Source organism: Zosterops lateralis, assembly GCF_965231275.1.
Source record: "Zosterops lateralis genome assembly, chromosome: 3".
NCBI lineage: Eukaryota > Metazoa > Chordata > Aves > Passeriformes > Zosteropidae > Zosterops > Zosterops lateralis.
In genome coordinates this window covers 98,854,153-98,869,944 of record NC_139764.1, presented here as the reverse complement: position 1 = coordinate 98,869,944, position 15,792 = coordinate 98,854,153, and the positions used below count along the sequence as shown (strand labels likewise).

At 49.3% G+C, this 15,792-nt stretch overlaps 1 protein-coding gene across 1 annotated transcript in view; it reads right to left on the bottom strand.

Moving 5' to 3' along the window:
* Positions 1-12,306: 12,306 nt before the first annotated feature.
* The window catches only part of GRHL1 (grainyhead like transcription factor 1), a 41,297-nt gene continuing 37,811 nt past the window's right edge, over positions 12,307-15,792 (bottom strand). The window contains exon 16 of the mRNA XM_083858343.1: positions 12,307-15,388. Within this exon, the coding sequence (XP_083714469.1) occupies positions 15,274-15,388 (115 nt within the window). The 3' untranslated portion in view covers positions 12,307-15,273. The remainder of the gene's footprint in view (positions 15,389-15,792) is intronic.

Here is a 15,792-nt window from a genome sequence, read left to right as displayed (position 1 = left end):
GGGCGGGGGAGCGCGCGCTGGAAACTGGGGGAAAGGTCGGGGGCGGGCGCGGCCGGGAATGCCCGCGCGCGGGGGGCGGGGCCGCCGCTGTCCCCTCCCCCCCGCGGTGCGTGCGGCGCGGCACGAGCGCTCCCGCCAAACGCCGCCGCCCGCGTGCGGGGAGCGCCCCGTTCCCGCGCTTCCCGACACCCGCCCCTGTTCTCCCGTCTGGGAATAGCGCCCCGTTCCCTCGGCTTCCCGACACCCGCCCCTGTTCTCCCGTCTGGGAATAGCGCCCCGTTCCCTCGGCTTCCCGACACCCGCCCCTGTTCTCCCGTCTGGGAATAGCGCCCCGTTCCCGACGCCCGCCGGCACTTTTCCCGTCGAGGTCCTGCCTGCCCCATGCGATAGGGAAGGGCTCCGTTGCCTGCCCGGCCACGGCACTGCTTTGGCGGGCGGAGGATTTGGGATTACAAATAGCCTAAACCTCCTCCCAAAATCCACGAAGGATCAGTGTTATGGATCACTGGATCCACTGGTGTTGGAAGGCCTCCCCTGGGCCAGCCCAGCATGTGCCTCTTAAAAGCCTTCAAGTCACACCATGTATTCTATAAAAAATGCGTGTTCTTCGGTTTTCCCTGTCCCCAGTCCTTGTTTTCCTTTTCCAGTGGCAGCTGAGGTGTATCGCGCCGTGATTCCAGCAGGAATGTGGCTGTACTGAGCAGCGCCAGAGCTGGCAGAGCGGCACCGGCGAGGGCGGCTCTGCATTCCAAGGCCTGCAGTGGGACGGGACAGATCTGGGTCCCCGGGGAGGGGTCACACACGTGTCCCAGGACAGGACACACATGGGTGGGTCCTGTAGGCCTCTGGTGGCTGCTGGCCTTGCCAGCACTATCCCAACCCGCCCTGCCCCCTCCCTCTGCCTCCCTGACACAGAACGTGGACAGCAAAAAGGATTTTTTCTGCTGAATTATCTCTATTTGTTCCTTCCCTGTTTTCTCAAGACATTACATCCTCAAGTGTCCACATAGAGAATCATCTTGAATCTCTGGGCTCCTTCTGCTGTCAGCTTCATTTTGCCACTGGGGTTTATTTTTTCCATTACAGCTCTTCTGAGTCCTTGTCCTTCCCTGCTGTCTGTGTAGTTTCTAAAGCTTCACTGCACTGTGCTCATCCCTGCTCTCCATTATTGCTCATTTCCCAGCACTACCACTTCCCAGCCCATCAAACAACAAATTAAAAGGATCTCCCTGGGCAGCGCTCTGTGCAGTGCAGGTTACCAGCAGCCTTCTCTCCACATCTGCATGGGACCTGCTGTGCTAGAGCCCTGGCCTCTGCTCTATGACAGCAAGGAAAATACTTTTAATTCAAACTGCAAATGGAGCTCTAACATTAAAGAGTTCTGTTTGCAAAAGGAAATCAGTTTTGTGACAGAGAATGAAAAAAAAAAAAAGTTAAAATGCCATCAATGGCTAAAAAGCACAGTTGATGTGTCACAATGGGAACACAGGGTTCGTGCCTCTCAACTGCATGGATCCTTCTCAAGAAAGACCTTTAGGGAATTGTAAACCTAGGAAAATACTGTTCTATTTTGCATGTTTTCCAGTTGTGCTGTAGTTGGGTAGTGACTTGTGTTTGTCTCCTTGTTTCTTGTTGTAACACATGCAGTTCCTGCTCAAAGCACTTACTCTCACAGCCTTAGTCACTGACAGCAGAAACTTTTAATTGAGTAATAGCATCTGAAGGCAGCACAGCAGCCTCACCAGGGAAGAGGCAGTCACAGGGAAGTAGAGTGGAATCATTTCTCTGGATTCCCAGCAGGGTTTTTCCCATGTCACACACCACAGACTCTGCCTACATGTTCCAGGTTCCCCAGGGGGCCTCGCTACAGCTTGTGGATGCAAGACCAGTTAAAAAAGTGATGTTACAGGTCTGTACTCCAACTTGTGCTGTAGGGAAAATGTGCTTGATTATGTTCCCCTTGCTGAGCTAAAAATGGCAACTAAAGTTTTTTAAATAAATCCTTGGAACTCTGACTAAAGCCACCCAGTTTGCCTTTTCCTGCTGCTGCCAGCTGAGGTAGTGTTAGGTGAGGAAGGAGCACCTTCATCCTCACATCAAATATCAGGGGTCTGAACCCCACAAAGCCTGAGCCTTAGAGCAGCCCTGGCACGCTTAGAGCTTCTCCTTCTCTCCCAACTCCTACTTCTCCTGCTTTCTTTACCTTCCCAAGGCTGCACCAAGATGAATAATAAAGCAGTTAACGTTATCCTGCTTCTTTATACTTTTGCCTACACCCACTGATTTCCCCAAGGGTTTCACCCAGCAGCAACAGCTTCCTGAGCAACGCACGAGTGAGATTCTCGGGGTGATCCACGCTGGCTGCACTTCCCCTCCTTGGAGGCAGTAGCCTGGAACAAAGCCCAGGTATCCTCAGTACTCCATTCCAAAGAGCTCAGAGCAGCCTCCCCGTGCCGGTGACTGCAGGATGCCCTGCCCTGTCCCTGCCCTGCCTGCCTGGTCTCCCTCCCAGCAGAGCCATCCTGCTCCAGACCCACCCCTTTCCAGTGCTGCTGCTGCTCCGGTGTTCTCTGGACCGGGCTCTCCGAGGACCATGTGGTTTTATAAAGGGCTGTTTAACTCAGACCGCTGGCAAACACTTCAGAGAAAAGCTTTCTTTGTTGGGGAGAGACAATGCCTTTGTTCCGAGGTAGGAAGGAGCAGATGTAAGTGGCTGCAGTGGAGGGTTGAGAAGGCTCTGCTCTGGTTATCTTATCCTTTTGGCTGGGATGACAAGAAAGAATCAAACATCCTGTGTGAGTAGCAGGGAAAATAATGAATACTGGACACTGAAAACAACGAAAGGTCATGCAGGCAGCTCTGCCCCATTCCCTTTTTGTAGCTAATTATGCCATAAACCATTCAAAAGAGACTGAAGGGAGACTATTACAGCCTCAGACAGTTTTCCTAATATTTACCAGTAGTTAAAAATAGACCAAAGCAGTTGTCTGGGGTGCAGCTCTACAGTTACTGCATTTTGGCAGCAGCATCTGGTCTGGCTGCATAGAACAGCAGGCTACTGTAGCAAACACACAGAGCCTAGCAAATGAGAGAGCACTAAATAAATACAGATATTTGCAATCAGAGCTGCTGTGCAGGGGCCGTGAGAAGATACATGGGAAGAAATGAAAAACTGTGATAAGATGTGTGTGGTAAGACCTGTGTAAGGATGTGTCTGTGTCCCCTCTCCCTCCTCTGTTGTGAAGGACAGAACAGTCAGAGCTGCCACAACCCCAGCTTGTCCCAAACCACAGCAGCAGACGGGGAGAAACGCCCCAGCAGGGAGGAAACTCAGGAGCTCTGCCAGCTGGGATCTGTTACCAGCTGATGGAAACGGCTGCAGCAGCCCCTGGCCAAGGGCAGGAGCAGGAACATGACCAGAGGGATTCACCCAGGGGAATAGCAGAGATACAGAAGGTATTTATAGTCAGAGTTATGTACAGGGTGTCTCTGAGAAATAGTGGGGGGAAAGGGATAGAAGGGACAACCATGAAGAATAGATGTGGGAAGAGAATAAAAGAAAGCAGGAGGACCAACAAGGGATATCTCTTGGTGGAATGATTTCTGAATGTAAAAGTGATGATAAATCCACGGCCTTTTACAAAGACTGTGGCCCAGCTGACATCGAGTGTGTGTGTGAGGGACGTTTTGGGGAGCTGCCTGTGCCGGGGGCACCGCGGGGCTGCAGGGACAGGGACACGCTGCGGGGACAGGGACAGGGACACGCTCCCGAGGACAGCGAGCCAGCGGGAAGGGCAGTGCCGACGTGCCGTCCTCCCCGGCTGTCGGGCTGCGCTGGGCCAGCTGCCCAAGGGGACATCTCGCCTGTGGCCGCGGGTATCGGATGGCCCGGCACATCATCCCCCGCCCGGCCCGGCCCGGCCCGGCACATCCCCCCAGCCCGGCCCGGCACATTCCCCCTGGCACATCCCCCTGGCCCGGCACATCCCCCTGGCACATCCCCCTGGCCCGGCACATCCCCCTGGCCCGGCACATCCCCCCGGCACATCCCCCTGGCCCGGCACATCCCCCCAGCCCGGCACATCCCCCCGGCCCGGCACACGCCTACGTGTCTGGCGGCAGGGACAGCCCGGGACAGCAGCCTTGGCCCGAGGGGAGGACAGACCCACAGGCCTCACGCGCTCTCCCCCAGCTGCTTTGAGTCAAAAGTCAAATTCTCCCTCGCCTGCATCTTTCGTGATCGCTTTCAGAAGCAGATTGAGCTTTTGGTGCACGGGGAAGCGTCCAATGAGTGGGGGAGCAGGCAGCACTGCATAAGGAAACATAGCCAGGTTACAACGAGAGGAAAGGCTTTAAGAGAAGAGCCACAAAACCTGTTTCCTGCTCTATTTTGGACCCACTGTGCTGATAGAATAAACACACGCTGCCATTTTTTTTCTTCACTCCCAAAAATATGTTTCTATACAAAAAAAAAAAAAAAACAGTATTAACTGCATCAAAGACTTTGTGAGCCCTGGCAGTACTACAGGGAGAATTCACCACTCAAACAGATTTGTTATGAGTATGTGAAACATAGTGTTTACTGAACTAAAATAATCCAATTCACAAATATTGATTACAGGTGCGGACTGTCCACAGGTCTACTGTTGTAGAAATAAAAAAGTAAGTGACAGTGATATAAGTGTGACATACTAATGCACCATCTCCTTGCTTGAGTGCATCACCTGGTTTTTCTACTGCTGCTATTTGTGCCCTGATCCTATTTTAGTGGCACCAGGAGATGGATTTAAAAAACAGCAAAAATTAAAATTACGCACTATTTATTTATTGTTCTGCTTAAGAGGACGTCTTCATTGTTTTCACTGTTCCCTTGACCTCAGCATTAATGTTAGCTAAGCCTACACATATTTTCTGACACGCAGTATAGTAAAGCATTAGCAATGCTGATGGATGTTCCCCTCTTTTGGTCATCTCAGGACTCACTGGGGCAGCTATCAAGCCTATGTGCAAACATGTTTCCTCCTGAGTTGTCTTCCACATGTTAACAACCTTGCAGTGTTTTCATGCAGCACTCAGGTTCTGGAAGACATGCTGTGTGACCAGAGACCGACTTCTGGACTTCTGGACATCGTTCCTAGTGGGGGTGGTTGGTGCCACAGGGGCAGCAGTGGCCTGGCAGTGGCACTGGCTCCCCCCTGGAACACTCCACAGGCACTCAAGTGTTGTGCAGCACCAAGTACAGAATGGTGCCAAGCCCCTGGGAGGGCTCTGGGTGGTGGGGGGGCTTGTGGCTGATCACAGGGGTCCTGCTGTCTTGTCATGTGTGTCACCTTTTTTGACATTGGATGGGCCTTGTTTAAGATCCTGCTTTTCCCCATGCTTCACACTGGCTCTGGATTAGCCAGTGATATGAGAGGGGCTCTCTGCATGGCTCAGATGTACAACCTCTGTCCCCCCTGCTTGTTTGATAATGTGAGACACTACTGATCACCTCCAACAGCTTCCAACACCCCTTTCTGGGAATGGGCCCTTCTTATGTGCCTGGGAATGGCCGAGATATCCCAGACCTGGCTGTCTGATGAAAAATTGCTGCTGCTTCAGGTCATGTCTCTAAGCAGATCCTAAAATAAGAGTCCACGTTACTTCTGGTCTAGTGCCTTACCTGTATCCCTGCTGCCCTCCCCCCACCCACTTCAAGGGTGACTCCTGACCCTGCACTTCCTGGGGAATTAATTTCTCACATTTCCCTGCTCCACATCATCCATTCTGCAGGTTTTCCATCTCCTCCTCCCTGGAGCTGCATCTCCTATGCTTTCCTTCCCCAGCCCTGCAGAACAAGCCTCTCCGTCTCCCTTTTTGGCCTTCTCCTGGTAAAATATTAAGAATAAGGAACATCCCTGTACAAATGTCACTGTCAGGGGTTGCAGTTACTGTCACTGAAAGTCAGACAAATGAGGGCACTGAGCAGGGGCAGGAGACCAGCCAGAAGTAAACACAAAGACTGAGCAGAAATAAACACAAAGCTTGTGTGGAAGAGAATGAGACAGATGAGAAGGCCACTTTCAAACTACTGTCCCTGGCACCAAACATGCCTCTGCTGCTGCTCTCCTGCACATGGATGTCAGCATGGACACCAAGGCTCAGCCCTGCTTGCCCCTGGATGTTGCCCTGATTTTTCAGCCTTCTGATTGTTTCTCATTTCTACTGGAGTTTTCTCATGCTTCTAACAAAAACAAGGACTGATATTTTGTAAAAACATTCCTTCCAGGGGGAAGGAGAAATTGATGGACTGCTGGTTTGACCAGTGGGGTCTGAGGGGTGTCAACCTCGTCCCCGCCAGTTGCTGGTCAAAGTCCAAACTCTATTTAAACCCTGAATCTAAAAATAAAGTTCTTCTTTTTCTTGCTCTCAACTTGACAGGTGAGTGTGGTTCTTTTCGTGTCCTCTTGCAACACCTGGATGTGTTCTGCCAGGGGTGAAGAACCTGGCAATGGGACCACCAGTGCAGTGGGAGCATAGTCTGGCCCCCCTTGCTGCTCACAGATGCACAGGGTGTGCAAGAGATGAGCAAGAGACAGAAGCTGAGGTATCTCTGATCGGCGTGCTCAGCTTTGCTTGCTGCTTCCTACAACAGCACACACGTCTGAAATTATGCCAGAGCAAGTGCACTGTGAATTTTGCTGCATAAGGTGCTCCCCGTGGCAGCCAGCTGTCACACCACACACATGCAAACAGAGAGGTGATTGCTAACCCATCAGCAGGTTTATAAATAAACTCCTCACCAACCACTCTGGCTACAGCATCACTTTCTTCCAGTTTCCTTGCTGTACTGTGCCCACTCCCATCCCTGCTCCTGGCTGCAGGGTCTGCATCCTGCTTGCCTGACACCCTCTGCCTCCCCAAACACTCCCAGTGGGCAGAACAGCTGTGCTCTTACAGACACGTTGTCTCCAGCTGAGTCAGCCCGTGCTCCCTCATGGGTGACAGGGTTTCTGTTTCCCTCTCCAATGACACAATTGTCTCATTGGGTGTCACAATGCCAAATGCTAGGGGGCCAGAGAAAAGCTGCAGCTGGCAGGACAGACACCAAATCCAGGGACAAGGAGACATCCCTGGTAAATGACAGCCAAAGCAAAGGAAAAGCTGAGGAGATTTCTTGTAAGGGTAATTTCACACACCCCCCTCCCTGCACTCAAACTACGCCATCAATGATTTTATATCCTGAGCAACCTCCTACATAAAATGCTGAATTAACTAAATATTGAAGGACACAGTCAAGTAGAAGATTTTACTGCTGAAAAATACACTTTCCATTAATAGTTAAATAAATTAAAAAGCTACCTTCCAGCTTTTTTTTTTTTTTTTTTTTTGGGCGGGGGGGGGGCGGGGAGAAGTCAGTGGCAATTGAGTTGCTTTAGTTTAAATCCTTGTTCTAGCATCTAAAGGGAGATATCTCACCCCAGCAATGGCCACATCCCACCCCTGCCCCAGCTGAGGAGCTGGAAAACTGCAATTCCTGTTGTTGTGCTACTTCCTTGGCAGCACTGCTAGTCATACATGACTCAGTCGGCTCCATTCACTTGCTCAGCTGCAGAACAGACCTCGCCTGTTGTTTGGATCAAGTATCCAGCCAGCTTGATACTTTTTCTCATAATTAGTGCTTGCCTGGACTTACTCACTGCAACTCCCTTTGCACAGTGGAGATGCTAATACCTCCCTTCAAAAGCACTTTCCCACTTAGTTTTACACTATTTACATAAAAAGGACAAGGAGTCCCTATTTTTTTCCCAGCATGAGTAAATCCTTACATCAGCCTTGGGTGTGCACTTCCCCTTCACTACTGCAGCGCTTCAGGATGTTAAAAGATGCAACGAGATGATTAATGTGAAATAAACTCAGGTTCCAATTCTGCGCTGCAGCTCTTCTGGCGCCTAGCTGTGCTATTTTCCCTTCCTGAGTAGAGGCAACACTGTTTCCACTCAGTTTCTTCCCCCTTGGGCACCCTTCCATAGTGCCAGCCGAGCAGAGAACTGAGCCAGCACCATGTCTTGCACTGCTTTTCCAAGGGGTGGATGTTGTCCAGGGATTCTCCCAGCTGCATGCCCCACTCTGGCTGCTGCACTTCTCCCACCATGGCTGCAACTCATCTGAAGCAGTCCCAAATCACCACTCCATCTCTGAGCTCTTGGTGTCACTTCCTCCAGGAGACCCAGCACACACCTTCACAAGACAAAAGGCACAGACACAAACACAAGAGAAGTTTCAGAACATCAGGAAATACTTCACTGTGAGGGTGGCCCAGTACTGGGTTGCCCAGAAAGGCTGTGGAGCCTCTGTCCCTAGGGATATTCAGAAGCCCTCTGGACAGGGTGCTGGACAGCTGACTGGGGGTGGCCCTGCTTGAGAAAAGTAGGACCAAGTGCCCCCAGACATCCCTTTCAACCCCAACCATGCAGTGACCTGCAAAGAGCAGGCTGAGGCTGAACATTCACAGTTCACAGTTCTCCTGGGTGGGAAAGGCCCTGGACTGGGGACAAACATTGTTTTTACCCTAAAAACCTTCCCCACCTACCCAGTAACTTCCAGGCTTACAGTCAAACTGAGCCCTGGCCACAGCTCCTTCTGCTCCACCAACATCTTCTGAGTGACTGACCAAGGTAAGCTGAGCTGTGAACACCCTGCCTGAATACCTTAACCTGATGGTTTGGGCTTCCATTCAGTGCCAAACACAGACTTGCCTGGCTGGCAGCTTATTTTTTGCCCCAGCTCAGGTCAAGTCCCCTTTCTCCTGACATCAGGGCATGAAATCCCATGCTGCTGCAACCAGCCAGATCCCTGCTGGCCAGATTTCCACCTGCTATCCCTGCACTTTATGGCATTCACATGCTCTGTCACACTGGATTATATCCACCCGAGTGCTGTCGTCAGGGAGCTCAAATATGGTTCATAAAAGCCTCAAGATTTACCTTTAGAGCAAAATAACAGCAGGGTAATGGCTAGATGTAATGCAGTGTAAAAAAACCCTTGAGGATCGGAGAAAGAGGGTTTTCAAAGGAGGGTGATGGGGGGAAATTCCTCCAAGAAATTAAATATTGCAAAATTGATGGTGTTGAAGAGCATCATTAACCCCCAGCACTTAGGAATTGAAAGATGGACCTAAAGAAAAAAAAAAAAAAAAAAAAAAAAAAAAAAAAAACACACAAAGGAGAGTGATTTAGGTTCAAAATCATCATCTTCATTTTTCTTTCTCTTGAGGTATCTTTCAAATTTTCTTTTCAGTCCTGGAGGAAGGCTCAAAACTTTGCTTTGAATAAAACAATGGAAGTCAAAATGGGGTCTTGGGGATGCTGCTGGCCACTAATGGAGCAGTGTTGTGGTCCCTTGCCTTAGAGCCATGAGGTGCCAGCTCACTTGGGAATGGCCACATAGCACAGCAGGGGGTGATTCAGGCAGGAGTGGATTGTTTTTTAGCTTGCCATCACTGATGTTTTAACTGTCTCCTTTTGTCTCAGGCATTACCTGACCTGAGGCTTTGTAGACAGCGAGTCCCGACCAGCCTCTTTGCCTGCAGCCTGGGCTCTTCTTTAAGCACGCAAAGCAGAGGCAAGTGGGAGAGCAAGGGCTGGTTTAGGGCCCTTTGGGATAGCCACAAGATGGGGGAACCAGCACTGCTGCTCCCCAAAAACCCTTAGTCAGCACTGGCTGACAGGCTCAAAGCATTTCAAATGAGAAGGAGCTGTGGGGACACGGCCTGCAAGGTTGACCACTGTGCGATCATTTTTCCTTTATTTACCTATTAATAGCTCATGTAATTACATAGGAAAAAAAAATCAAGCAAGCCTTATCATGACAAGATTAGAAGCATCATCAAACCAAGCACTGGCAACAACCCCTATGCCACTGGCACTGTTGCCCAGCAGAGCCAGTGCCAATCCCTGCACCCTGTGCCCTTATCACAGACACCTGAGCAGGGCTGAGTGTTGCTCCCAGAGTGGTCCCTGCAGACAGCAGCTGCTCCAGCCGTGTTTCTCCCAAGGACTGGGCTCTGTCTGGGCACCTTCTAATGGCTGGAGCAGGCAGGTTGGTTCAATCCAAACTCCTGGGCAGTGGCAGCAGGACAGTGCCCTGCTCAACCCAAACCAGCGAGCTCAGAAGTTGAAAGAGCAGATTCAACTGGTTGGCAAGGGCAGCACTGCCTGGCTGGGGCTCCATCCAGCTCTCCTCTCTTGCTGGACACTGAGGAATCAAGGGACCTGATTTCCCTGGTGCTGAGGAACCACAGGACTCCACGTTTTTCCCTATGTCATTTCACCCTCTCCAAGTTTCACTCCAATTAATCTTTTTCAGCCTGGTGGCAGCAGCCACCCGCACAGAGTGCTCCACCACTGCTGTAATCTCTGGGCTCAGGGCTGTCCCTCCTCCAGGTATCAAATCCCCAAGACATCCAAACAGTTTTCCACCATGTTCCCACTCATCAGAGCTGCTCCCAGGCTCAGCCATGCACCTTTCCTCTGCCTTCTGCCTGCTTCCCAAACTGCAGTGGTGGTGAGTGATCTGCAGGCCAGCTCTAGGCTTGGGATGCCACCTGAGGTGACCAGCTCTGCAGCAGGGACACACAAATTCAGTGCTGTTGACACTGGCCACCAGCTGGTATTGGCACATGCATCTGCAGCCTGCAGGGTGGCCACGCTGGAGGCATGACAAAATAAATCCTGCTTGAGCCAGAGGGCACACCAGCCGTCCACAGCTGTATGCATAGGCACATGGATGGATGGGGCAGGGCAGCACTGCCCTCAGGGAATAAGAACCTGTGGGATGTGCCAAAAACCCCACAGCTGCCCCAGCCACAGCAGCTACTGTCCCTAGCCAAGGGGGGAAAAAAGCCAAATATTCCTTCTGCAGCATTCTGAACTATGCTAAGGTTTCCAGTGGTGTGGCAGGATAGTCCAAGGACAAGCTGCTAAACAAGTTCTGAGAACTCATATATTAGATCAATTAATCTAGTTGAGGTGTCATCTAAATATTGTCTAATAGCTAATAATTTAATTGTAATAATGGCTTCAGTGTTTTAAAATACAAACCAAACAGAGGAGCATCGAAGCTCCATGCTCTTGCAAACCCTTGTTCAACAAAGTTCCATTAAGAAGCTGGAGACTGATGCAGAATTCAGTTTTCCCATACAAAGAGAGGTCAGATCTTAAAAGCCTAAATGTTTTCAATATTAGAGCCTCAAGTCATGCCTTGGGAAGAAGCATGGAGTTCCATGTAAGGCTCCCTGCCTTGGGAGCTTAGAGCTGCATCTTTGGGGGTTCACCTTCACTTCCTTTAAACTCACTTGAATAAAAAAGGCCTGAAGGGTGTCAAGAGGAGGAGGGAGTGCTGGCACAGACACACACACACGGCCAGGGAAGAAGGGGTAGCAGCTGTTTCTCAGCCAGCCCTGCAGCAGATTCCATATCATGCTGAGGTTTGCTGTGAAATGGCCACACACCAACTGTATGGGAGCAGAACCCTGCCCAGTCTTCCAGCAAGCACAAACTCAGCTGGAGATGACACAGGGCATCCCTGCCTGGTGCATCACCCAGTCATGACACACTGCAGCATCTTCCTGCATATGGGACAAACCCTGCGAGCAGAGCCTGCACAAGAACTACAAATAAATAAGGAAATAAGTTTACCTGGCCTTTTCCTAGCCCAGAAATCTTCTGCCACCCACGCTGCTCCCCACCCATCCCCAGCATGTTGACACAAGCCTGGTGGTTGGGAAGATGCCGGTACAGAAGCTGCTGCAGGGGCTGGGAGCCAGCTACAGCAAAAGCTTGTTGAGACATTTTCTGACAGTGAAAAAGAGGTGAACACCACTGCAGACACCATGGCACTAGGATTATCCTGGAGACGTTAGTGTGAATTTTGTTTTCAGTTTGGGAAAGTCAATGCCTGCAGCTTGACTAGTGGAGGTCCCCCTACACAACTGATCTTATCCAGGGATGTTCTGCTCTCCTGCCAAAGGACAGGGTCCTATGGAAGCAAATGCTGCAGCTCCCACACACACCGAACTGAACGAGCTGGAATAAAGCAGGGAATGAGAATGGGGCTGGCCATTTCTTACGTGGGAATAACAACAGCAAGGCTGGCACAGGGATTATTTTCTTTTGCAAGGAGAAACTAGGAAACAATCACCAGGGTTTTATAGATTCCATGTCAGAGAAAAACTGAAGGGAGAAGAGCAGATGCATTTGTATATAAAAGACTCATCATTAGAAATGAACATATAAAATTTAATAGCTTGGTTTAAAATACCTTTTCAATTAAAAAACAGCAGGCAAAACAACAAAAAAAATCAGTTTCATAAAACATACATGACATTGCTGCTACTGTTATAAGACCCGTGTCCCAGAATATCTTATAGTGGAAAACAATCGTCAGATTTAGTTCACATACTTCATTAAGCAGTAAAAAGAAATAACATTCATGTCAATCTTACCCCTATGGAGATTCTAAATCTACTTCCCTGACCCTAGACCAAGTTTCCATAATAAAACTTCCATTTTCAATAAAAATGTGTAAATATATATATGTATTCTATATATCAGGTTTTTTAAAAAAATTCCCTTGCCACAGTAAAATTATTCCCGTGACTGCCGAAGGGCAGCCCAGGCAGGAGGTGTTGGCTGGGTACAAGTCCCATGGCTGCTCTGGTGGAGGTGGATCCCTGTACAGGGTGGCAGGTGTTGGCCAAGTCTCTTCAGCATCTGCTGCACATCAGCCTCTCTCCTTTGGCCTCCAGCCCACATTTTCTGGCCACACGCCCACAGTCAGAGATGCATCTGTGTGGAGTTTGCTCAACCCCAGCCACAGGGCAAAGAGGAGAGCCTGCAGTGCCCAGAGCATCACCAACCCTCTGTTGGGGCCCATCAACAAAAGAGGAGAAGGAAGGAGGGAGGAAAGAGGGGGGAACGGAACGAACCAGCTTAGGACTGATCCAAATACAAATTCCAAAATACTGTATTTTATATAAATCATTAAAAAAGAAGGTGAGGAGGGACGTCAAGTGGTCACCTGGACTCACCACCAAGGGAGAATCAATTACACCTGTGACAGTCCAGACGTATCTTTGCACAGCCTGGCTCTGAAGACCTTTGATGCCAAACCACTGCCTCCATTGGCAACCTGCTCTTTTCACTAGAGAAAACTGCCTCAACACCCCACCTGAATTTCTGTGATTTACCCCTACTACCTCCTTGTGCTTGCCATGGATAAGGGAGGACACTTCCGTGGGTCAAGGAGGCTGCTCCCATCAATCATCCCATGTGAACATGACCAGCCAAATCCTGCAGGCCTTCCTCCTCAGAAGCCACAAGCTCTGGGCAAAGGGCCACATGGTCTGGTCCATGCTCCAGTGGAAGCCTTGGCAATGCCAAGCAGAGCCAAAGGGGGGAGGTCTCCTGTTTCTTGCAGGCCATGCTCCTGTTGATCAACTCAACATGGCATTTGCCTCCCTCTTCCAAACAGCACCATGACAGAGCTAAACAATAGTAGGTTACAATTTGTTAACCATTACGTAGAATTGTCAATTATTAAGTAAAATCATATGCTACTTTTCCAGACTATTTCTCCAGTCTTTCCAGGCTGACCTTCATGTCCTAGGTGAGGTATGTGCAGCTTTGTACTGTCTGAAAATGTTAAAAACCTCTTTCATTACCCAGATACCTAACTAAAGCTCTGACACTGGACCTGGCACTCACGTTCATCTGCTCACTATGTAACGGAGGTTTTTGCCTTACTGCTGCCCTTTAAGTGCTTCTCTCTCACTTGCTATTTACCAGAGTGCCTTTCCTTCATAGGCACATGCACATGATGAGTAAATAGCTTAGGGCAGTACATTTTGGAAGTGTCTGGAACTCCCAGCTGGGGCTCAGGATGCCTGCTGTATCCACTGGGTCTCTCCAGCTCAGCAGTGGGTCCATGGTATGCACAGACACCAAGAATGCATAACCTACTTGGAGGCCCCACTCCCCGTTTAACACTTGGCCTGCTGAGCCATTTTGCCACCTTCCTCTCTCAAAAGCCTTGCCTGTGCATTTCCAGTAGTTGACATCCTAGGCCTTGCAAGCTGGCTCCATCCAGCCTGTGGGCTCCATGCAGCCTGAGCTGCTGGTACAGGGAGCATCCAGCTGAGCCTTAACTACACTGCTACAGAAAAAAATCCACCCTCCAGGAGACCTTCTGCCCAACCCCAAACATGAGACTTCAAGAGAACTGCATCTGCCCAGCTCTTCTTGTGAGCCAGCTCTCAGACTTGGCCCAAATTACCTCCCAGGACAGCAGTACACAGCTGTTTCAGGACTTAGTGGCAGTTCATGATAGAAACCAGGACTTCCATCACCTGCCTGTGGATGAGGATTTAGGAGAGAGCTGGTATCTTTTTCCTTCTACATAGGAAGATCCATGTTTAACAAGCAGGTCTCTTGTGCCTTCGATGAATGTACAAATGTGTGCTCACCTTTGGTGCATAAGGGTTTGTCCATTTTTAAATATCTACATTAAATATGTTTTCTCTGTATATGGCATCCTTTTAGATGGGCTTCATTGCATATATTCACGGTATATACAGAACACCATATTTTATATATATTATATATTGCTTATATGTACACATTTACAAACCTTCAAAAATATATTGCACTTATATACAATATAGCTTCATCTGATGAGAGTTCACACAGTTACTAAGGCGAGTTCTTCATAAGCAAGGCAGTTTTACATTCCCCCCAAATGACACAAGTGATTTCAACAGTCTGCCCTGGTCACAAGTAAACATTATAGACTTTTCTCCAACCTGCATGCAACTCCTACTAGTATCAATTAGTAGTTTTGCAGCTCTCCCTAGCAGAAAATAGTCCAGTAAAATGGTATTAGCGGATAACAGGCTCAAACATGGTTACTGAATAGATAAATAAGACATCACCAGTCTAAAAGGCCACTTTCCAGGAGATTTTCCCTCCCATACCTACTAGTGGTTAATACACTAGTAAAAATATATACATGCTCTCAATTTAATTGTCAATCTTTCCTTGCCCATTTCAAGTGCAAATAAGGTCATGAGCAAGAACACAAACACAAATGTATTAAGCAAAACCACTGCTCTGCTCCCCAGAACAAGTCAAACATCTGGCTTTCTTCTGGAGATGATTAGTGTTTTGCCCAACATACTGAATTATGGGAAAATGTTCACTTGAGACCTTTGTTTAAAATCCACAGTGATCTGTGATCTTAGATCTCAGTAAGAGTGAGCTTGTAAGATCCTCCAACCTCTTCAATCTGCAGCTGAAAGGTATCTTCATTAGAATAGTGTTTCACAATGTTGTCATCCATGTTGACCAGAATTCTGGAAAAACAAAATAGATCAGGTATTTTACAGTTCTACATGCCAAAGAGAGCAAAGGCATTCTCAAACCTAGAAAAGCTTGGACTACCCAAGGGTAACACAAGATCCCTGCTCATCTCTCTCTGACTCACTGCTTCCCACAGCAGATCTGGCTGTTCTGACCCAGACCTGCCATCAAGGCCAGCAACCACACTTCTCAGGGTCTGAATGGAAGGATAAATCTGGCTCCTGGACCAGGGAGGGAGAGGTCTTGGAACCAGCAGAATCCTTCTGAAGCTGCAGGCACCTGGGGCTCTGAATGGGTTTGCTTGTCAGTTATAAACTATCAGCACAAAACCCTACAGAGCTTGCAGGGAAGAAACCACCCATGCTTGGCCACTTCTTTCATTTGCCAGAAAGGTCAA